At 44.8% G+C, this 25,051-nt stretch overlaps 1 protein-coding gene across 1 annotated transcript; it reads right to left on the reverse strand.

The window, feature by feature from the left end:
• Positions 1-510: 510 nt before the first annotated feature.
• itgb8 (integrin, beta 8) lies at positions 511-17,536 on the reverse strand (the record flags this gene model as incomplete). Its single annotated transcript, XM_084158380.1, has 16 exons — positions 511-642; positions 726-886; positions 1,512-1,625; positions 1,832-1,935; positions 2,105-2,327; positions 2,473-2,956; positions 3,479-3,622; positions 4,195-4,275; positions 4,575-4,670; positions 7,832-7,990; positions 9,158-9,323; positions 9,482-9,621; positions 9,857-9,963; positions 13,241-13,412; positions 16,170-16,255; positions 17,437-17,536. The coding sequence occupies 16 exons, from the start codon at positions 17,534-17,536 to the stop codon at positions 511-513; spliced, it is 2,469 nt and encodes an 822-aa protein (XP_084014506.1).
• Positions 17,537-25,051: the final 7,515 nt, after the last annotated feature.

Here is a 25,051-nt window from a genome sequence, read left to right on the forward strand (position 1 = left end):
TTGTGGAGTGTCACATATTCACACTTTACTGCTGCTGCAACGTCACCATTCATTCATTCATTCGTTCATTCATTCAATTATTCATTCTGACCACTAGGTGGCAAGCTAACACAGGACCCACAGGTTGAGTGGAGCGAGAGAGAGATCAAGTAAACTAATACACTTTTAGTGTTCTCTGTGATAAAAGCATACATATTTAGCATTGATAATTCTATCAATGATCAATGTTCAGTACCTTTCAATGGCTGCCAGTCCATAAAGCCACATAAAATGACAGTATCAGTGTTACCCTGTCCAGTTTTTCATGATTTAGTATCCTTCCCCTAACCTGTAACCAGTGCAAGTGGACTGAGAAAAGATTCCTGTAGGCCTGCCCACTGTAATTTTACCGTACCTGGGCTTAGTTTTTCAGAGTTGCTGGTTCTCAAGCAGTATAATATTAGAGGTGCTGCTTTTTTGTACCTGTCAGCAATGGCCCACTTCAACCTTTGACCTCTAACCCCTGACCCCTCACTGCCAGGGTTCGCCCAGGGGCATCTTGGGAACGGTGATATGCATCTCCATCGGACGGTCAGGGCTCGGGGGGCGGTCCCTCCGGTAGGATACCGTCTTCTCATTGGTCGCTGGGATGTGTGACAGATCCTAATGATACAACATGCACAAGCAGTCAGAAACACGCACACAAGTGTGTTCCTGTGTGTATCTAAAATATTGGAGAATCTTACCTTGCCAGTGGGGTTGTATTGTTGGTCAGTGGCGCCACTCTGTGGCAAAGATCGTCTCTGCAGCAGCAGCACCAGTACAGCCAGCATCACCAAGCCAGGGAGGAACGTCAACACACACACACTGAGGAAGGTCCCCACATACCGCCTACTGGATACACACTCTGGAGACACACACACACACACACAGTTGTGAGTACTTTATCTCTATCCATTGTAGTATACAGGGACACACAGACCCAACACACCAATATTTGACCCTGAAATAGTTACAAATTACCACTGTCCGCAAACACACACATGCATGCATGGGCACACACACACACACACACACACACACACACACACACACACACACACACACACACACACACACACACACACACACACACACACACACACACACACACACACACACACACACACACACACACACACACACACACACACACACACACACACACACACAAAGGGCTCATCCTCAGACAAAGAGACTAAAGTTCTACTCTGACATTTATAACTGTTGCCATGGAAACTTGGCTTCCGCAACCGGGAGTGTGAGTGTTTGGGAATACAGTGGGGAGAGGCGGGAGGAGAGTGGGGGAGGTATGGGGGGAGGAGGGTGTGGGACAGGGAGAGAGGGTGGAAGATTGGGGAGAGAGACAAAGGGGAGAGTGGGACACACACAATGAATAGTGCTGTTTCCAAGAGAGGTGGTGGGGTGCAATTGTTGCAACTTACACTTACACAGTGTGTGTGTGTGTTTGTTTGTGTGTGCGTGTGTCTCACCAGGTTGTGTGTTGAAATGTAGAAGAGTATTTCCTGAGACAAGTGCAGTGTGGAAGCGATAGTTACAGTTGTCTTTCTTATACACACACTGTCTCCATTCCTGACCTACTAGGACTAGAGAGAGAGAGAGAGAGAGAGAGAGAGAGAGAGCGAGAGAATATATTAATGTTTATCCCATCAACTCTTAACAAGAGAAAGAGAGAGAGAATGAACTGAACGAATGTCATGGACATTTTTTATATTTTTTTGCAGACCATCATGACATGTTTGTGTGTGTGAGTGTGTGCTTCTCTCTGGTATAACCCCTGACCCCATTCTACCTGTGACATCATTGACGTAACCCACTAATGGGGCGCAGGTATGGTTGCACTGCCCCGCCTCTCTCTGAGACAGACCGTAAGACAAGTGACAGTCTATACACCTCCTAATAGAGCGAGAGAGAGGATGAGAGAGCAAGAGAGAACGAGAGAGAGGGAGAGAGAGGGAGAGAGAGAGTGATTACCAGGGTGGTTGACGTGACCGACCACGTATGAACCCAGGTCATCAGAATACACAGCACCAGATTGTGTTAGCTCGCTGAGCTGAAGCCTTACCAGTGTGACTGACAGGAGCTGTGGCAGGTGGGACATCTCTCACAAAACGCTCCGGAATATTGATGGTCGTCACACACACACCTGCCACACACACACCTGCCACGCCCGCTGCATAGCACCCCGTTGTCGGACAGGCAGGTTGCTGTGGAGACTGGGCACATGCAGCTCTCCCCTGTCCAGTCCTCCTCACACACACACTCACCAGACACACACATACCTCGCCCTGAAGGAGAGAGGGAGAGAGAGATTGTAGTCTCTACCACCAGTTACACAGTGAATAAGAATTAGATCGTAAGATGCGAAATGTACAGTCTTGGGTTCTGTGTGTGTGTGTCTGTGTGTGCACAACGTGTGTGTGTCTGCATTACCTCCACACAGTAGTCCGTGTTGGTAGGGGCAGGAGTAGTCGTCCATCTGACAGTACTGTCCATAGACTGTTCCCAGACTGTTCCTCTCACACACACACTTCCCACACACACACACTCCCCGACCGTTACAGTCCACCCCCGATCCCCCCTCACGACACTGCCACGACCACGCCGGTCCGTGTGTGTGAGGGTGTGTGGGTGTGTGCTCTGGGTCTAGGTCCGGTGTGCGTGTGTGCATGTCCGGATTGTTCAAGTCTTGATTATTATGGTCTGTATCTGGGGTGTCCTCTCCACACGTTGACTGATGTGTGGTATCGTCGTGGCAACGCCAGTCCGGTCCACAGTGACAGCGACATCGTGAGTGAACCTTGATGATGGCTGACTCATTGTAACCCACGGGCCTGACGAAGACCTGGACCACGTCATCTTCATCATCATGATCGTCAGGACAGGAGTGCAGGCCGATGGTGATGTTGAAGTAGACCTACATAGAAATAGAATGAGTAGAGAGTAGACTAGAGTTAGAGTTATAGCGAGCAGAGCCGACATTCAACCTCAAGACATTGGCCCTATTCATACATTTAAAGGTAGACTCAGCAATATGGCATCATCACACACAGCGGAGGGATGTGCTTAAACACTATTTTCATGAGTTAGGGGTGAATCCTTACTGTAAGGGGTGAATCCTAACTTACTTCAATGGGAGACTATGAGAAAATTCAGACTTTGCTCCTAAGATTGTATATGCTGAAATAATATATCCGATAAAGGAGCTTTTCATAAACAATAACAACAGGTCAGCTGATAATCAAATGACAAGTTAATGTGTTGAGTCATAATCTACTCAGATCAGATTATTCACTAATATGCCTACCTCTGTAAGAAACACGCACATGCACATACATACGCACGCATGTATACACACACAGACCCACCGCCACTTGACAAGTGCGTGCGTGCTTGAGTGTGTGTGTGTTTGTGTGCGAGCATGCGTGTGTGTGTGTACCGTCTGGTTGGGCTGGACGTTGGAGCAGCTGCGGTTGTCGTGGGATACAGATCCTTCCGGACAGAGAGGAGAGACACTGACCAGGAAACGACTGAACGCTCTGTCCTCCACTGACACGGACACCTGGACAACTGACAACAACCTCTAGAGGAGAGAGAGATGGAGAGAGAACGAGAGAGAGTGGTGGAAAGAGAGATAGAGAGGGAGAGAGAGAGTGAGGGAGAGAGAGGGTGAGGGTGAGGGAGAAAGAGGGTGAGGGAGAGCGAGAGAGAGAGAGAGAGATGGAGAGAGAACAGGTTGTCACATGTCCTCAGAAAGCCTCCATTGTTCTCCGGTCCTCTGATCAACAGAGAGGCTGATGGGAAAGAAGGAGGCAGGTCTAAAAATAGTGTCTTTGTATTCGTCGGTGATTAGACTGTGTTACCGTGGAGAAGGGATAGCCTTAATAATGCCAGGCTCTGTTCTGCGGATTCACTGTGTGTGTGTGTGTGTTTGTGTGTGTGTATCCGTGTGTGTCTGTGTGTGTGTGTACAGACAGAGTGTGCAGATCTGTGGAGTTGGCAGATTCCCGTACAGAGCAATGGTTTGTTCTGTGCCCCGGGGTGTGATAGATTATACTGGGCCATGCCAAACCTTCACCCTCCCCTTACTCCTCCACCCACCCAACAACGTCCCGCTCCCATCAGTGTTTTTTCGTTTCTGTGTGTGTGTGTTACCTTGTATGCGTCCACCACCACGTCTATAAGGTTGGGAGCCTGGAACAGAAGATTAGAGCCTGGTAGCAACCTGACCAACTCCTAGAAAGAGAGAGAGAGAGAGAGAGAGAGAGAGAGAGAGAGAGAGATAGTTAGAGAGAGAGAGAGAGAGAGAGAGAGAGAGAGAGAGAGAGAGAGAGAGAGAGAGAGAGAGAGAGAGAGAGAGAGAGAGAGAGAGAGAGAGAGAGAGAGAGAGAGAGAGATGTTAACTCCAGGGCCAGAGAGAAAGGGACACAGAGTCTGGGGTACTCAGTTTGAGACAATGTTAATTAATGAGTGTGCGATGGGTTTGTGTGTGTGAGAGATCAGCAAAGAGAGAGTCGTGTGTGTAGAGAGATTACCTCATACCACTGATATTGTAGTTGTTCCACAGCAAAGAGAGAGTAGATGTGGTTCTCTAGAAGCTTCTCGGCCAGCAGGCCTAAACTGGGATGGTCCTAACAGAAACAGATAGACAAGCCATGTTGGTGTTCTCTGTGTGTATGTGTGTGTTCACCATGTGTTCATAGGTGTGTTTGTTTGTGTGTTTGCGTGCACGAGTGTGTGTTCTCCACGTGCATATAGGTGTCTGTGGACATGCCTGTGCGAGTGTGTCTCACCATGGTAGTGTGAGTATGTGTGTGTGTGTATAGGTGTGTATAGGTGTGTATAGGTGTATATAGGTGTATATAGGTGTGTATAGGTGTATATGGGTGTGTATAGGTGTATATAGGTGCATATAGGTGTGTATAGGTGTGTATAGGTGCATATAGGTGCGTATTTGGTGTATATAGGTGTGTGCATATAGGTGTGTATAGGTGTGTATATTGGTGTGTATAGGTGTATATAGGTTTGTATATAGGTGTATATAGGTGTGTATAGGTGTGTATAGGTGTGTATATAGGTGTGTATAGGTGTGTATAGGTGTGTATATAGGTGTATATAGGTGTGTATAGGTGTGTATAGGTGTGTATATAGGTGTGTATAGGTGTGTATAGGTGTGTATATAGGTGTGTATAGGTGTGTATATAGATGTGTATAGGTGTGTATAGGTGTGTATAGGTGTGTATATAGGTGTGTATAGGTGTGTATAGGTGTGTATATAGGTGTGTATAGGTGCGTATAGGTGCGTATATAGGTGTGTGCATATAGGTGTATATAGGTGTGTATAGGTGTGTATATTGGTGTATATAGGTGTGTATAGGTGTGTATAGGTGTGTATAGGTGTGTATATAGGTGTGTATAGGTGTGTATAGGTGTGTATATAGGTGTGTATAGGTGTGTATAGGTGCGTATATAGGTGTGTGCATATAGGTGTATATAGGTGTGTATAGGTGTGTATAGGTGTGTATATACAGTGAGGGAAAAAAGTATTTGATCCCCTGCTGATTTTGTACGTTTGCCCACTGACAAAGAAATGATCAGTCTATAATTTTAATGGTAGGTTTATTTGAACAGAGAGAGACAGAATAATAACAAAAAAATCCAGAAAAACGCATGTAAAAAATGTTATAAATTGATTTGCATTTTAATGAGGGAAATAAGTATTTGACCCCCTCTCAATCAGAAAGATTTCTGGCTCCCAGGTGTCTTTTATACAGGTAACGAGCTGAGATTAGGAGCACACTCTTAAAGGGAGTGCTCCTAATCTCAGCTTGTTACCTGTATAAAAGACACCTGTCCACAGAAGCAATCAATTAATCAGATTCCAAACTCTCCACCATGGCCAAGACCAAAGAGCTCTCCAAGGATGTCAGGGACAAGATTGTAGACCTACACAAGGCTGGAATGGGCTACAAGACCATCGGCAAGCAGCTTGGTGAGAGTGACAACAGTTGGTGCGATTATTCGCAAATGGAAGAAACACAAAATAACTGTCAATCTCCCTCGGCCTGGGGCTCCATGCAAGATCTCACCTCGTGGAGTTGCAATGATCATGAGAACGGTGAGGAATCAGCCCAGAACTACACGGGAGGATCTTGTCAATGATCTCAAGGCAGCTGGGACCATAGTCACCAAGAAAACAATTGGTAACACACTACGCCGTGAAGGACTGAAATCCTGCAGCACCCGCAAAGTCCCCCTGCTCAAGAAAGCACATATACAGGCCCGTCTGAAGTTTGCCAATGAACATCTGAATGATTCAGAGGAGAACTGGGTGAAAGTGTTGTGGTCAGATGATACCAAAATCGAGCTCTTTGGAATCAACTCAACTCGCCGTGTTTGGAGGAGGAGGAATGCTGCCTATGACCCCAAGAACACCATCCCCACCGTCAAACATGGAGGTGGAAACATTATGCTTTGGGGGTGTTTTTCTGCTAAGGGGACAGGACAACTTCACCGCATCAAAGGGACGATGGACGGGGCCATGTACCGTCAAATCTTGGGTGAGAACCTCCTTCCCTCAGCCAGGGCATTGAAAATGGGTCGTGGATGGGTATTCCAGCATGACAATGACCCAAAACACACGGCCAAGGCAACAAAGGAGTGGCTCAAGAAGAAGCACATTAAGGTCCTGGAGTGGCCTAGCCAGTCTCCAGACCTTAATCCCATAGAAAATCTGTGGAGGGAGGTGAAGGTTCGAGTTGCCAAACGTCAGCCTTGAAACCTTAATGAAGATCTGCAAAGAGGAGTGGGACAAAATCCCTCCTGAGATGTGTGCAAACCTGGTGGCCAACTACAAGAAACGTCTGACCTCTGTGATTGCCAACAAGGGTTTTGCCACCAAGTACTAAGTCATGTTTTGCAGAGGGGTCAAGTACTTATTTCCCTCATTAAAAAGCAAACCAATTTATAACATTTTTGACATGCATTTTTCTGGATTTGTTTGTTGTTATTCTGTCTCTCACTGTTCAAATAAACCTACCATTAAAATTATAGACTGATCATTTCTTTGTCAGTGGGAAAACGTACAAAATCAGCAGGTGATCAAATACTTTTTTCCCTCACTGTAGGTGTATATAGGTGTGTATAGGTGTGTATATAGGTGTATATAGGTGTGTATATAGGTGTATATAGGTGTGTATATGTGTGTATAGGTGTGTATATAGGTGTATATAGGTGTGTATAGGTGTGTATATAGGTGTATATAGGTGTGTATAGGTGTGTATATTGGTGTATATAGGTGTGTATATAGGTGTGTATAGGTGTGTATATAGGTGTGTATAGGTGTGTATAGGTGTGTATATAGGTGTGTATAGGTGTGTATAGGTGTGTATATAGGTGTGTATAGGTGTGTATAGGTGTGTGTATAGGTGTGTATAGGTGTGTATAGGTGTATATATAGGTGTGTATAGGTGTGTATATAGGTGTGTATAGGTGTGTATAGGTGTGTATATAGGTGTGTATAGGTGTGTATAGGTGTGTATAGGTGTGTATATAGGTGTGTATAGGTGTGTATAGGTGTGTATATAGGTGTGTATAGGTGTGTATAGGTGTGTATATAGGTGTATATAGGTGTGTATAGGTGTGTATATAGGTGTGTATAGGTGTGTATAGGTGTGTATAGGTGTGTATAGGTGTGTATATAGGTGTGTATAGGTGTGTATAGGTGTGTATAGGTGTGTATAGGTGTATATTGATGTGCGTGTTCTCCGGTATGTGTATGTCTGTGTCTCACCATGGTAGTACTCTCCATATAGATGTTGTTCTCCAGATGACAGTGGCCGTCGTGGGGTGTGACTATGCCAGCCAGTCTACTGTCCAACGCCAGGTGAGAAGGCTGGTCTGTCATCAACAACAACAGACGCTTGGCCTCCCCACGCCAACCCACCTCACCCTGACAGAGAGAAAGAGAGGAGGGGAGAGAGAGGGGGGAGAGAGAAAGAGAGAGGGTAGAGAGGAGGTGGAGGAGGGAGAAAGAGAGAGAAAGAAAGAAAGAAAGAAAGAAAGAAAGAAAGAAAGAAAGAAAGAAAGAAAGAAAGAAAGAAAGAAAGAAAGAAAGAAAGAAATACAGGAAGAAAGGGAAGGGAGATTCATTCGTATTATATTTTCATCTCATTGTCTATTCAATCATTTCCTGATCAGTCAGGATAAGTCAATTCATTTTAAGCTACTGGAAAGAAAGGGTCCATAAAAAGTGTAGCCTGCCATTCCACACAGATGGTGTCACCCACTGTATGAGCTACTGGGAAAGAAAGTGAGGAGAGGACGGAGTGAGTGTGTGTACCCCCTGTAAGCTCTGACTCAGGTCCCCTGAAGGGTCCTATTCCACATTGATGGTTTCATCCACTGTGTGTGTGTGTGTTTGTGTGTGTGTGTCATACCCCAGTGATGGTGCCAGTAGATGCCAGCAGCACTACTCATTGCTGACCCAGCATGCCAGCATTCTCCCTGATACATACACACTCACTCACTCACTCACACACACTCACACACACTTACACCCACACACACAATTGCCCACACATGCACAACTGCACGGACATGCACACGCACACACACACACACTCACACACACCCCTCTTCAGTGAGTGACATCATCGCGAAGGTATGGGATGCCTTCTCGAATGGGGGTCTGAGTCAAAGCATGCAGGGGGCACTAAACACACACACACACACACCCACACCGACACAGACACAGACTGTCACGCCCTGACCTTGAGAGCCCTGTTTTCTCTAGTTGGTTTGGTCAGGGTGTAAATTCTAGATTTTGTATTTCTATGTTGGCCGGGTGTGGTTCCCAATCAGAGGCAGCTGTCGATCATTGTCTCTGATTGGGGATCATACTTAGGCAGCCATTTTGCCTACCTTAGTGATGGGATCTTGTTTCTGTGTTGGCTTGTGTTTGTGTAGCCTGTTGAACTTCACGTTTGTTTGTATTTTGTTGTTTTGATCGGTATTCAGTTAATAAAGGAATATGTACGCATACCACGCTGCACCTTTGTCTGATCTGTCTATCAACGAGCGTGACACAGACACACACACACACACATGCAGTACCTACCTGGCATACAGTAGCTTGCAGCATAGCATCTAACCCTCCCTCTGGTGTGTCCATGTTGCCTGATATCCTCTGTCTCTTGATGACGCGTGTAAACTCAGACATGTTTGCCGTCATACTAAGAACATGGTGGAAGCCATGGGCTGGTCGACACTTCACCTCAAAGTCACTGTGAGAGAATGGGGCGGGGGCGGAAGGGACGGGGAGAGAGGGAGAGTCACTTATCATTGAAAGAATGAAGATACCGGTAGTCCAGCAACTTGAAAGGGTTCTGTCAGTGAGTTGGTGTGTCTGAGTTGGTGTGTCTGTGTGTGTCCCCCACCCTACCTGCAGGGGTTATTTATCTTAGAGGGGTGTACGTTGATGTAGGGGGAGACAGGTTTGTCAACGAAGGAGCCGAACCCCAGACGCAGATCACTGGAATGTTCTCTCATACGGTGGGACAAGGCCACGCCCACCGTCTTCAGCTGCACCAATAGGGAAACATCAGGGAGATTTACATACTGTACACCCAACCAATCACGGTAAAGAGTAAACACTTACCTAGCCCAGGTAATAAAACAAATGTCTTCATAAATCAATCTATTTCAGCTGAAATCTTATCAAAGTTTATTTCGAGAATTAAAAGTGCTAAGAGTTGTATTGTAAAAACATTGTACTGTAGGTTCTATAGATTACGTAGATAGGTAACCAGTCACTCACCTGGTCCAGGTTTTCCTGCATGGATGCTGATACGTCCACCAGGTAGTACAGATCAACAGGATACCTCTCCAACTGCTGTACTGCTACTATCACACTGGCCTCAGCACCTACACACAGTTTCATGTTTATTCTACTATCACACTGGCCTCAGCACCTACACACAGTTTCATGTTTATTCTACTATCACACTGGCCTCAGCACCTACACACAGTTTCATGTTTATTCTACTATCACACTGGCCTCAGCACCTACACACAGTTTCATGTTTATTCTACTATCACACTGGCCTCAGCACCTACACACAGTTTCATGTTTATTCTACTATCACACTGGCCTCAGCACCTACACACAGTTTCATGTTTATTCTACTATCACACTGGCCTCAGCACCTACACACAGTTTCATGTTTATTCTACTATCACACTGGCCTCAGCACCTACACACAGTTTAATGTTTATTTGGAATAAAACAACCATTGGAAATATCACTCACCAGAGTTCTTGCAATAAAAGCAGCAGTAAAAATGGGAAATAAAGCTCAGGATAGGGCTGTTGCGGTGATCGTATTATCGCCACACCGGCAGTCATGAGTCATGACCGCAGTAAAATTCCACGTGACCGTTTAGTCATGGTAATCTCCTCTTATGCACTCTGAACATGCTTTGGTAGTACCCAACTCGCTAACGACCATCAGATCCTAATGGCCTGTTACTCAGGGCTCTATTGGCCCTCTAACCACTCTGACATCAATGCAAATGTAATTGGAAATCACATCTAACACTTATCATCAAAACAGTATCGTGCTTTTAAAACTCACCTCACTGTGATGATCTATTTGAAGAAAGAAGTTCAACAGCAGGTTGAAACTGAGTGGAAAACATAGTCATTGTGGATGTTGTTTCAAAGCCGAACACAATGAAATGGACAGCGCTTTCTAAGGTGATGATTCATTAATTCAAAACACCCATATGCATATTAGAGCTTATGCATAGGCTTATGAGACCAAGACCAAAAAAAAACGGAATAAAAATTATGATTGTGCCTTTATACAATACATAGCATACTGCATATTACGCATGGCAGAAAAACATAAAACAGAACTGATTTAAGATGTCTTTGGTACATAATTGGTCTAGCCTATTCTCCAAAATTAAACAAATTTGAGTAATCACCTTTGAATGTGGACTGTATTATTATTCATACTGGATGGACTGGTTACCTTATGCTATGCTCCAAAATGTATATCCATGAGTCTGGGAGAGAACATATATAGCCCTAGGCCATGCTGTTGGTTCATTGATTGTGCAGGGCGGCTTACAGGCAGCCTACAATTATAGTGAATTTGTATTTGATTTTGAATAGCCTAGTAATAGGGATTTTTTTCTATTTTCATAATTAATTGGGTGGCACATTACCTTTAGCTATACATAATATCTCACCACCATGCGTTTCAATCTCCTCCTCTCTACTTTATTCCTTTCTCAACCGTGCAGAGGGGCTGTCAACAGTTTTGTGAAATATGATTTGTTGCAAAAACTTGTCACTATCGATGTTCCCGAACAGACTTCACTTGGTTTCCCAAATTAAGCACTGGGTAGCTGCAGGAACAGGGTTGGAAAGCCCATGGCATTTAGAGTTGGGGCGGAATTTCACCTGTTGCACAGCAAGAGCACGCTTCTCAAACAGTGGTTGATGCGTGGAGTGAAATAAGTGTTCTTATATTTATTTCTCAGCAGCTCATACTAAGCACAGCTCCGCTATAAAAACCGAAGTAGCATACCAGACATCATTGAAAAAAGGACCAGCGGGAAAGTGCACGGCCTACATTCGCTAATCGAGTGCATACAGAGTACGTATTTTTACCCTGCCCCTGTTCCTGCCCATTTCATAATGGGCCATTCTAAATCGAAACTAATTTTACATATTAGTAAAGACAGAATTAAATTGAGAATAGTCTGATGGGTGAAAATATGAATGATGAGAGAACAGCTGTGCAGCCTGAGGCAAGGAACAGAGCGCAAGCTTTTTTTGCAACTTTCTCAAATCATCAATAGGCTATAGTCGCACCATGCAGCCCATATATGTTTTGATTTCTAAGACATTCTAAGGTTTGTATCATTCACAACTAATGTTGCCAAATAACTCTAAATCTAGCATATAGGACCTGTTTCAAATGATCACAGTTACGCTCAACATAGCCACTTCATATGAACACTGTCTCTGGAATGGGAAAAATATCCTTTCTGTTTATTCAGTTCAATTATATTCTTCTCACTATAAAATCATATAATATAAAATAATGGCACGGGACTTATAAGTATATCTTATGGCATGGCGCATAGCCAGATAACATACAGTAGGCCAACTCATATTCTGTTCTTCTGAAATACATTTTCTTCATATCATAATGTTTCTTTAGAACTGACTAAAATAAATATTGGATTTATTGCGATTGTGATTTATTTAACTTTTTTAAATGTAGATGTTCCAAAGGCATAACAATAACCGGCTGACAAAATGTCATGACCGCCACAGCCCTAGCTCAGGACAATATACTGAACAAAAATATAAACGCAACTATCATGCTGAAACATGAGGTGATGGCAGCGGATGAATGGCACAACAATGGGCCTCCGGATCTCGTCATGGTATATCTGTGCATTCAAATTGCCATCGTTAAAATGTAATTGTGTTCGTTGTCCGTAGCTTATGCCTGCCCATACCATAACCTCACCGCCACCATGGTGCACTCTGTTCACAACGTTGACATCAGCAAACCGTTCACCCACACGACACCATACATGTGGTCTGCGGTTGTGAGGCCGGTTGGATGTACTGCCAAATTCTTTAAAACGACGTTGGAGGCGGCTTATGGTAGAGAAATGAACATTACATTATCTGGAAACAGCTCTGGTGGACATTCCTCCAGTCAGCTTGCCAATTGCACGCTCCCTCAAAACTTGAGACATCTGAATCATTGTGTTGTGTGACAAAACTGCACATTTTATAGTGGCCTTTTATTTTTCCCAGCACAAGGTGCACCTGTGTAATGATCATGCTGTTTAATCAGCTTCTTGAAATTCCACACCTGACAGGCGGATGGTCTTGGCAAAGGAGAAATGCTCACAAACAGGGATGTTAACAAATTTGTGCACCACATTTAAGAGAAATAAGCTTTTTGTGTGTATGGAACATTTCTGGGATCTTTCATTTCAGCTCATGAAACATGGGACCAACATCTGTTGCGTTTATATTTTTGTTCAGTGTATGTACAACATTCAGCAAATAACTGGTAAAGACGTACATCAAGACGTACAGTATAACAGGACTATGTGCAGTCAGCATTCAGTGAGTTATTCAGTGGCAGCTATACTCTGCCCCTCACCTGGTCTGAGTGTGATGGTGATCGCTCCAGGTGACACCTGAGTGCTGCTGGTCGTAGCGTTGACCTCCACCATGACCTCTGGATGCTCTATGAACTCTAGGTCACACCCCCTCCTTGCCAGGGTCCCAGCCAAGTCGCAGCGCTCTCCCATCTCTGCTCCATCCAGGAAACCCTGTTAGGGGTCAGAGGTCAGGGGTCAGGGGTTAGAGATCAGGGCCCATACCGTTCTCACTGGACGTTATATCAGGGGTCAATTCCTATTTCAATTCACTCCATTCAGGAGAGGTGTACTATATAGCAAGTGTAATTACACTGTAACTAACTCTGTAAGTGATGTAGGTTATTACCATTCATTTTCGATTTTCTTGAAATGGGATTTTAATCTCCTGAATTGCCTGAATAGAAATTGAGTCAGTTGACTGTATGTTTAGTTGTATAACTGGAAATAGAAGAGATTAAACTGAGGACGTAGGACTGTGTGCGTGTGAGTTGTAATTATTGTTTAGAAGCTGGGCAGTGCCTTGCAGTGACATAACACAACACAGACAATAATCCCAGTATAGAAACCCACTTCTGTGAGTTGGACTGTGTCAACTGTGTCATGGTTTAGGGCTTTAGAGTGGCTGGTCAAAGAGGATTACAGACCTCTGATACCCTGGTACTACTGACACAAGACAACAGACCTCTGATACCCTGGTACTACTGACACAAAACAACAGACCTCTGATACCCTGGTACTACTGACACAAAACAACAGACCTCTGATACCCTGGTACTACTGACACAAGACAACAGACCTCTGATACCCTGGTACTACTGACACAAGACAACAGACCTCTGATACCCTGGTACTACTGACACAAAACAACAGACCTCTGATACCCTGGTACTACTGACACAAGACAACAGACCTCTGATACCCTGGTACTACTGACACAAAACAACAGACCTCTGATACCCTGGTACTACTGACACAAGACAACAGACCTCTGATACCCTGGTACTACTGACACAAGACAACAGACCTCTGATACCCTGGTACTACTGACACAAGACAACAGACCTCTGATACCCTGGTACTACTGACACAAAACAACAGACCTCTGATACCCTGGTACTACTGACACAAAACAACAGACCTCTGATACCCTGGTACTACTGACACAAGACAACATACCTCTGATACCCTGGTACTACTGACACAAAACAACAGACCTCTGATACCCTGGTACTACTGACACAAGACAACAGACCTCTGATACCCTGGTACTACTGACACAAAACAACAGACCTCTGATACCCTGGTACTACTGACACAAGACAACAGACCTCTGATACCCTGGTACTACTGACACAAGACAACAGACCTCTGATACCCTGGTACTACTGACACAAAACAAAACAACAGTAAATACTGCTATGAAGAGTTAGGCCTGAACATACACCAGAGCCAATATTCAATAAAAATATTCTATAAGAGGTGTCTGTAATCAAGCAGTAAAACATAGTCTAAGAGGCAGTCCGAACTATGAGTCATGTTCAATTGAGTATGGATTTAATCTGTGTCTGGGAAACCCGCCCTCCGTAGTGGTCGGCTCCGGCCCACTTCAAACTTTGGTACTGTTAAGTCCCTCTAAACCACAGTCATACAGGGACTTTCCTACCAACAGACCCAATAGACTGGTACTAACTGAAACTAACAGTGTGTGTTGGAGGGGTTTTCAGAATGAGCTACCCCACTCCAAGACAGGGTGTGTGTGTGGGGGGGGGGTGCTTTCCAATTCAAACACCAGTGAGCAAACACACTCAAGGTCTCAAGACTAGTGACCCAGGTAATGATAAGGTGTGTGTGTGTGTGTGTGTGTGTGTGTGTGTGTGTGTGTGTGTGTGTGTGTGTGTGTGTGTGTGTGTGTGTGTGTGTGTGTGTGTGTGTGTGTGTGTGTGTGTGTGTGTGTGTGTGTTGTCTTCAGGAGGTCGTGATGTGCTAGTTTACAGGTTCTCATGGTCACATATTGGGTCAGATTGGCACTTTACGAGAACCCAGGATTAAGGCAGAACCCACACACACACCAGGGAAGGGTTATCACCAGGGTGTGTGTATGAAAGTGTGTGTGTGTGCATTATCTATGACAGACTAAACACATAGATAGAGCCAGAGCCTGTAGAAGTGTTTAAATTACCAATCACAACTGGCCTTGTCACTAATCTATCTGGCGACATGTCAGAGAGAGCACCTACACAAACACACACCGCACACACACACCACACACACACTAACGTGCTGTTGAACACACACATTATACACCTCCCTAAACAACATCAAAGAGTGGCTGCTTCTCTACAGAGGAATGTGAATGCTGTACTCGTCACTCTCCATTCTTTCTCTCTGTGTCCCCCTTCTCGCTCTCTCTCTGTCCCCCTTCTCTCTCTCTCTCTCTCTCTCGCTCTCTCTCTCTGTTTCCCCTTCTCTCTCTCTTTCTGTGTCCCCTTTCTCTCCCTCTCTCTCTCTCCCCCTCTCTCTCTGTGTCCCCCTTCTCTCTCTCTCTCTCTCTCTGTGTCCCCCATTCTCTGTCTCTCTCTCTCTCTCTCTGTCCCCCTTCTCTCTCTCTCTTTCTCTCTCGCTGTCCCTCTTCTCTCTCTCTCTCTCTCTCTCTGTCCCACATTCTCTCTCTCTCTCTCTCTGTGTCCCCCTTCTCTATCTCTTTCTCTCTCTGTGTCCCCCTTCTCTCTCTCCCCATCTCTCTCTCTCCCCATCTCACTCTCTCCCCATCTCTCTCTCCCCATCTCTCTCTCTCTCCCCATCTCGCTCTCTCCCCATCCCTCTCTCTCCCTATCTCGCTCTCTCCCCATCTCTCTCTCTCCCCTTCTCTCTCTCTCCATCTCTCTCTCTCTCCCCAACTTGCTCTCTCCCCATCTCACTCTCTCTTACCTCCTCAAAGCACCAGGCACACTGTGGTCCGCGTCGGAGGCACTCTGAACACGACGAGACAGGAGGAGACGAACACACACTCTCACCTGTGGAGAAGGATAGAGGAGAGGAGAGGAGAGGAGAGGAGAGGAGAGGAGAGGAGAGGAGAGGAGAGGAGAGGAGAGGAGAGGAGAGGAGAGGAGAGGAGAGGAGAGGAGAGGAGAGGAGAGGAGAGGAGAGGAGAGGAGAGGAGAGGAGAGAGAATTAACACATGAAAGACTGACTGTGTAAACAGTCATTAACCATGCAGCAGTAAGGCTCTGTCAATTACCATGTTTAAATCAGGAATGTAGAGGCACAACATAGACTCACAATAGATCAGTGTGTGTGTGTGTGTGTGTGTGTGTGTGTGTGTGTGTGTGTGTGTGTGTGTGTGTGTGTGTGTGTGTGTGTGTGTGTGTGTGCGTGAACAGGTGCTTCAGTGTAGTTCATTCACACATTTATTCACAAGCTCAGTAATCACCATGCAGTCACATTAATCTGACTAGTCCTTCTACAGACGAATTATTCTACAGACAGTAGAGTATATTGTGTTTCTAAACAATGTCCCACATCCATAAGAACTATGGACCTAATTCCACTACTAAGCCAATCTATGGCTCAGATCCCATGTATTCCCTGTGAGACTGGTGTTGTTCAGTAATGTAGGCCATGTGAGGAATGCTGCAGGTCTCAGTTTACTAATTTGTGAAATACTTAATGATAAATTATTGAATTAACAAACAGCTCTGACCTAATTACTGTGCCAGTTACAGCTGGATAACACAACACTATAGGCTACATCAGTACCTGATCAGTCGAAGCTGATCACATCCCTGATAGATCAATAAAAATATAAATACCATGATAAACATAACCAATGCCTTTTGAATGCCTGAAGAGATGTATAATATAAAGCTGGGAATATAACAGTATGATAAATGTATTTGATAGATGCAGTGCGTTGATAAGCCTATGTGATTGTTACCGACTGAAACGTGCGAGTGTGACATTCCGTTGTGGACGGTGACAGATGACCAGCCGAGTGACCAGCCGAGACATTGACAAGCAAGGACTACTGGCGGGCCATTTATAGCTATCATCATTATCTGACAGTTCATTCATTCTTGAAGATTATTTCACTAATTCATCTGTCACACCCATTCACACAATGATGATGTTTCCATCTATTAGTGCATTCATTCCACAGTAGACTAACCTACCTATCCAGGTATATTCTGTCACTCACCGGAATGAGTGTTCCCGCCGATGATGTTAGCGGCCAATGCCATGCAGAGCAGCACGCGATGCAGAGTCGGGTTACCGTATTTATGTAGCCAGGAAGTCATATCTACACCGGGGGCAGGCTGTAGGAAGCGGATCAGCTCGAGACACCGGCAGCAGGCAGGCAGCTCCGGTCACCGCCTACTACTGACACTCTGCAATAATGGGAATGAACTGGGAAATGCCGCACGTCCGCGTGAACAAGAGGCAGCGCCAGGAATGAACCGTGCGTCGGTGTGGCATTGTTGTTTGTTTTCTTTCCACAGAATAACCTTCTTATCCAATCAGCCGATTATTCCCAGAAATCTCCTTCACGTGGAATTCACTTGGCAAGCTCTTTAAAGCGCGAAGGATAAAATGAAAACGAGACATCTCTCTCTCTCTCTCTCTCTCTCTCGCGCTCTCCCTTGCATCTAGTCTAGCCCGCAGCAGGTGTAGTGCGGTTTAGTGCGTCCCCCGTTACATACTATGTCCCGGGAGAGACTTCACTGAGCTCATTCGAACAACACCAGTATCTCAGCGCGCTATCGTTCCTCTCCTTTGTTTCTGTCGTTTTCTTCTTTGCAATGTTTCAGAGTTGAGCGTCTTACGACCATATGCTGATTGAGCTGATTGTAAAGCCCAGCGTGAAAAATCTCTCTCGCTCTCTCTTGGTTTTATGCTGCGCACTGACTCAGGCACCGTCATGGCAACGATGCTTCCCACACATGTGAGAGAGAAAGGTTCTACAGTATTTTACTGTGTGAGTGTGTGTGTGTGTGTGTGTGTGTTTGTGTGTGTGTGTGAGAGAGAGAGACATTTCACATTTGAAATGTCTTCATTCTTTTGGAACGTCTGAGTGTAATGTTTACTGTTAATATTTATTGTTTATTTGACTTTTGTTTACTATCTACTTCACTTGCTTTGGCAATGTTAACATATGTTTCCCATGCCAATAAAGCCCTTAAATTGAATTGAATTGAGAGAGAGTGGGTGGGAGGCTTTGACACTACTGTTTGACTAAGTTCTTCAGACCCATTGTGTCTGAAGAGGTGTCTCACTAGTGTTAGTCTAATGTTGTTGTTGTCTGACACCAGGCGGGGGAGTAGTGTGTGTGGGGAGTAGTGTGTGTGTGTGTGTTTGTGTGTGTGTGCGTGTCTGAGAGAGAGCGTGCCAGTTGGGGTAATAAAAACAGAGAGTAGTTCGCGGTCCCGTGTTAAGGGGGTTAGTCTATTATAAAGAGGGATTCCTGCGACATGCAGTAACCTCCACTAGCCAGCTGGACTTCTAAACAGGAGCCAGATAGAGTGGGAGAGGGGAGAGAGAGGGAGGGGGAGGGGGAGGGGGAGGTAGAGAGGAGTAGAGGGAGGGGGGAGAGAGGGGGTTGTAGTTAACAAATGGGTTGTCCAAAAGAGAAGAGAGGAACACGGCTTCAATGTTTCTTTTAAAGAGGGAACAAAATCAGAGACACAATAGAACAGCCAGTACCTAAACAGAGACAGAGACAGAGAGAGAGAGAGAGAGAGAAAGAGATAGATATAGAGAGACAGAGGGAGATAGATAGAGAGAGACAGAGGGAGATAGATAGAGAGAGCCAGAGAGAGGGCCCTCTGTAGCTCAGCTGGTAGAGCATGGCGCTTGTAACGCCAAGGTAGTGGGTTCGATCCCCGGGACCACCCATACACAAAAAAATGTATGCACGCATGACTGTAAGTCGCTTTGGATAAAAGCGTCTGCTAAATGGCATTTATTTATTTAGAGGGAGATAGGGAGATAGAGAGAGAGAGACACAGAGAGTGATGGAGATATATAGATAGATAAATAGAGGGAGAGAGGATAGATAGATGGAGAGAGGGAGATAGACATAGATAGATAGAGGGAGACAGAGAGAGATAGAGAGAGAGATTGAGGGAGAGAGATAGATAGAGAGCTATAGAGGGAGAGAGGGTGTGGGGCGCGGTGAGTGCCCCCAATAGGCTCCTTATATCCTATTTGTGACACTCAGGGCTGGAGTAGAATCAATTAGTAATTCTTCTATTCATTTAACTACAATATATCTTCTGCTTTTCACACACGCAGGCACGCACACACACACCTGTACACATCTGCACACACATACACGCTCACACACATACACACAACACACTTCAATGAAAGCTCATTGGGTGTGCCAACTTTCCCTCACCCCATTACACTCTTTCTCAATTATGGTAATGAAGCATTACACACATCATACCAGTGTGCGCATGCGTGTGTGTGTGTGTGTGTGTGTGTAGTGGATGGGGCTATTTCTAGGACTAGGGATGTAGAGAGCTTGGAAGACAATGGGTGTTCTTATCCCCCTGTCAGCCCCTTAAGGGAACTCTGGGATGGGGGAGAGGGGGATGGGAGAGAGGGGGATGTTGGAGAGGTTTGGAGAGAATTTGGGGGCAGGGCAAGAGAGAGAGAGATGCACCCAATTCCAAATTGACCCCCAGCTGTTATGGTGAAAACTCCAACAAGTTCCAACTAGAGCAAGATGTCCCTACTAGCATAATACCTCAGTATTATATAGGGCAGACATATGACAGACTATTTCAAGTTTCTAAAAGTAGAATTGAGACGTTTCCTCCTCTGATCTAGTCCTCTTCCTCTTTTCTGTCTAAATATTAAACCTGCCTGTGTGGGTGTCTATGTGTCACAGATCAGTCTTCACTGTCAGTCGTCATGTGTTTAATAGATGACATTCAAGATTTCTAGTGGAAACGAAAAACTAAAAGGTGGTTTTTAGCAGTAGTGAGATGCCGTGTGGGACACTATCTGACACTTTAACCATGATTCTCAAAGGTCACCAGGCAGACGAGTCTGTTTCCAAAAGGTCATTTCCCAGAGCTGAACTGAGTTGATGCTAGTGGACAGGTAGCCTATCAGGTGCCAGTGAACAGTCACTTCCTGAATACAAACCAGGGAAACCCCGCGGTCCTCTAGGCTCTGACCAGTGAGCAGTGTTGTCGTGTTAGGGTTACACACACCCTACGCATTCACACATGCACGCACACACACACACACACACACACACACACACACACACACACACACACACACACACACACACACACACACACACACACACACACACACACACACACAGACACACACATACTGCTGCATCATTCCGGTCATCCCAAAGGGGTGATTAGTGGTCTGGTGTTCACAAACACACCATCAGCATATATATGGTTAACCACAAAGACTCTCTCTTTGTCTCTAAAATGATGTCACAGCTGTCACTGCATTATGACTATTCCAGGGGTGTATTCATTACGTCTTGTAACAGAAACTGTTTAACCAAAAGGAATCAAACAGAGCAAACGGAACAAAACAGGGAAGGACCTACCTGAATTTGTCCAATTGAAACTCTAGTTTTGTGTGTGTGTTTGCAACAGAGGCTCTGATTGTCCAAGGGAAATAACGCTTTGATACCGCACGGAGGGGAAGCACTGGTACGCCATCTTATGGTCATACACACACACACACTCCTTTGGTTGTGTTAAATGTGGTGAGACTACACCCAGACTATGCACATTCCAATGAAAAAACGATGCATATTTGGAAATACTGTGTGTGTATGTTTACTACCTCAGTCAAGTTAAAAGCTTGAACAGTAGCCAGCCACTTAATAAATCCTAACACAAACAGAAGGAACACTTTTCTGGAAACAATATACTTACTTTCAATGACAGCTGTAATGGCATCAAGTCTATTGTCAATAAGCAATGTTATGTTCTATCATCAGACACCTCTTTAAATTCTGCTTTTCAGAATCCACCTTTATTTACCTATAAAACGATCAACAAATCTATCAAACATGTTGATCAAATCAGATGTGGTCAGAGAGAGAAAAGAGGAATTAATAAAAATATGTTTCCCCTGTAGATCATGTACCTCATGTAGCACCATAATGAAATGTGCTGCAACAAGATCTCACGGTCTGACCAATTTGACTTCAGATTCTGACGTTTGTCCACGTTTGTCCAAACATCAAATGTAGAAGTTGCTCCAGAGACCCTCGGAACCAGAGCTCGCGGCTTACGGCCATCCGCAGCCCCTGTCCAAAACGCCCTAGCATAACCCAAGCCTACTTGGTGGTAATAGCGCCCGTTGCCCCTAGTGGCCGGATTTGTAGGCATCTCCCGATGTCCTGGGTACCTGGGCGGACGTCAGATTTTGAAATGGATCTTGAGTGACCTGGCTGATGTACTAGCTTTGTATGCCCTCAGACTTCTAGGACCTATGAGATAAAGTAATGTATAACATTCACTACTAAAATACTTATTGATATGTTACAGTGTTCTTGTAATAATATATATATTGGAAAAAAATCATCCCGCGCCTTGAAAGTAGGACTTGGAGAACATAAATCCGCTATCAGACATCAAGATATTACCTTGCCAGTTGCGAGACACTTTATAGAATAAAACCAATCTATTAATGAATTGCGTTGCGTCAGGATCTAAAAAGTTTATCCACCATGCAGAGGTGATCACGACAACAAATTACTCCAAAGGGAAGCCATTTGGATCAATAATTAAGATCTGTATCACCACAAGGTTTAAAGGAAGAACTAGATTTGACCTCCTTCCTATAGGCCAAATTTAGACTCTCATACAAGAACACTGTACATATCATATTTTTCATATAATTTATGAGTTATCCCCACATATTGATGAATGGCCTATGTGAGTTATCCCCACATATTGATCTCATGAATTGATATAGTTGATCCAAGTGAGCGGACACCTAAGGCAATTGATTCATGAACGTTTCACACCTGATACCCCAAATTGGCCTACTGTAGGTGCCCGCTCCCATACCCTATAATTCTGTATTTCTTTAGCTGTGTTTAGACAGGCAGCCCAATTCGGATATTTTTTCCACTAATTGGTCTTTTGACTAATCACATCAGATCTTTTCACAGCTGATCTGATTGGTCAAAAGACCAATTATTGAGAGAAAAAATCATAATTGGGCTGCTTGTCTAAATGCAGCCATAGTGATTGTAACATGTATACAGGTAGACCAGAGAAGCCCATAGAGATGGATAGAGGACTCATCTTTGTATCTGTGCCATTATAGCATCTGGGACAGCATGGGCAGCACCATTGAGGCTATTTACATTTTAAAGTAGTACATTTTCTTCTTCACAATTGGCTGTCCTGATGACCCGGTTGGACATGACTTCAACAGGGTCACCAGGAGGGATCAGCCAATGAAGTTGGAAGTCCCACCCAGTTGACTACGTTAAAATGGTGGAAGCCCTCAATGGCGCTGTCCATGCTAATATGGCCTTTTGGCCACTAAAGGCCTCTATCATTGGAGAAGCCACATCTCTGATTGGCAGATGAGTGACAACCCTGATTAGAAGCACCTGTGTTCCCTATTGACGTTTTAGTCATTTAGCAGACGCTCTTATCCAGAGCGACTTACAGTTAGTGAGTGCATACATTTTTCATACTGGCCCCCCGTGGGAAACGAACCCACAACCCAGGCATTGCAAGCGCCATGCTCTACCAACTGAGCTACAGGGGACCCTATAAATGCTGTTTTGAATTAAAAAGATTTGTACCTACACACTGAAGGCGGCTGCAAAGCCAAAACGTCTGTGTGTGTACGCTATCCCTGATGCAGTTCAAATCATTACAAAAATGGAAAGAAATGAAGTAAGCTTTTTTACTCCATCTTATCTAACCTCAGTGGGCCACATCCATCCTCAGGTATTCAACAGCAGCAGCAAATCACATAATAGATATTACTAATCTGTTGCTGTCAAACCAAATCAAGTCAAATGTTATTTGTCACATGCTTCGTAAACAACAGGTGAAGACTAACAGTGAAATGCTTACTTACGGGTCCTTTCACAATAATGCAGAGTTAAAGACATATAGAAATGTAATATATAGAAATAGTGACACGAGGGATAAATATATAATGAATAACAATAAGGGGTAAAAAATAAAACGTCTATATACAGGGAGTAGCAGTAGAGTCCATGTGCAGGGGTCCAAGGTAATTGAGGTAGCTACGTATCACGACTCAGGACAAGACCCAGATGCAGACAGTTCGAAATAGCAAGTTTATTTACAAAAACAGGGGTACATGCAAATGACAGGTCAAGGGCAGGCAGAGGTCAGTAATCCAGAGCAGAATCTGAAAGGTACAGAAACGGCAGGCAGGCTCAGGGTCTGGGCAGGCAGAGGTTGGTAATCCAGAACAGTGTCACAAGGTACAGAACGGCAAGCAGGCTCAGGGTCAGGACAGGCAGAATGGTCAAAACCGGGAAAAACTAGAACACAGGGGCTAGAGCAGGGTTCTTCAATTCCGGTCCTGGAGGGCCGAAACACTTCTGTTTTTTATTTCTACCTGGTAGTTAATTGAACTCACCTGGTGTCCCAGGTCTGAATTAGCCCCTGATTAGAAGGAGAGGATGAAAAACAGAGGTGTTTCGGCCCTCCAGGACCGGAATTGAAGAACCCTGGGCTAGAGCAAAACAGGAGTATGGGAAAACCGCTGGTAGGCTTGATGAGACAAGACGAACTGGCAACAGACAAACAGAGAACACAGGTATAAATACACAGGGGATAATGGGGAAGATGGGCGACACCTGGAGGGGGGGAAGCACAAAGACAGGTGAAACAGATCAGGGTGTGACAGCTATGTACATACAGTGGGGAAAAAAGTATTTAGTCAGCCACCAATTGTGGAAGTTCTCCCACTTAAAAAGATGAGAGAGGCCTGTAATTTTCATCATAGGTACACGTCAACTATGACAGACAAAATGAGAATTTTTTTTCCAGAAAATCACATTGTAGGATTTTTAATGAATTTAATTGCAAATTATGGTGGAAAATAAGTATTTGGTCAATAACATAAGTTTCTCAATACTTTGTTATATACCCTTTGTTGGCAATGACACAGGTAAAACGTTTTCTGTAAGTCTTCACAAGGTTTTCACACACTGTTGCTGGTATTTTGGCCCATTCCTCCATGCAGATCTCCTCTAGAGCAGTGATGTTTTGGGGCTGTCGCTGGGCAACATGGACTTTCAACTCCCTCCAAAGATTTTCTATGGGGTTGAGATCTGGAGACTGGCTAGGCCACTCCAGGACCTTGAAATGCTTCTTATGAAGCCACTCCTTCGTTGCCTGGGCGGTGTGTTTGGGATCATTGTCATGCTGAAAGACCCAGCCACGTTTCATCTTCAATGCCCTTGCTGATGGAAGGAGGTTTTCACTCAAAATCTCACGATACATGGCCCCATTCATTCTTTCCTTTACACGGATCAGTCGTCCTGGTCCCTTTGCAGAAAAACAGCCCCAAAGCATGATGTTTCCACCCCCATGCTTCACAGTAGGTATGGTGTTCTTTGGATGCAACTCAGCATTCTTTGTCCTCCAAACACGACGAGTTGAGTTTTTACCAAAAATATCTATTTTGGTTTCATCTGACCATATGACATTCTCCCAATCCTCTTCTGGATCATCCAAATGCACTCTAGCAAACTTCAGACGGGCCTGGACATGTACTGGCTTACTGCAGGATTTGAGTCCCTGGCGGCGTAGTGT

The sequence above is a fragment of the Coregonus lavaretus genome (assembly GCF_964263955.1).
Source record: "Coregonus lavaretus genome assembly, chromosome: 3".
NCBI classification, from domain to species: Eukaryota; Metazoa; Chordata; class Actinopteri; order Salmoniformes; family Salmonidae; genus Coregonus; species Coregonus lavaretus.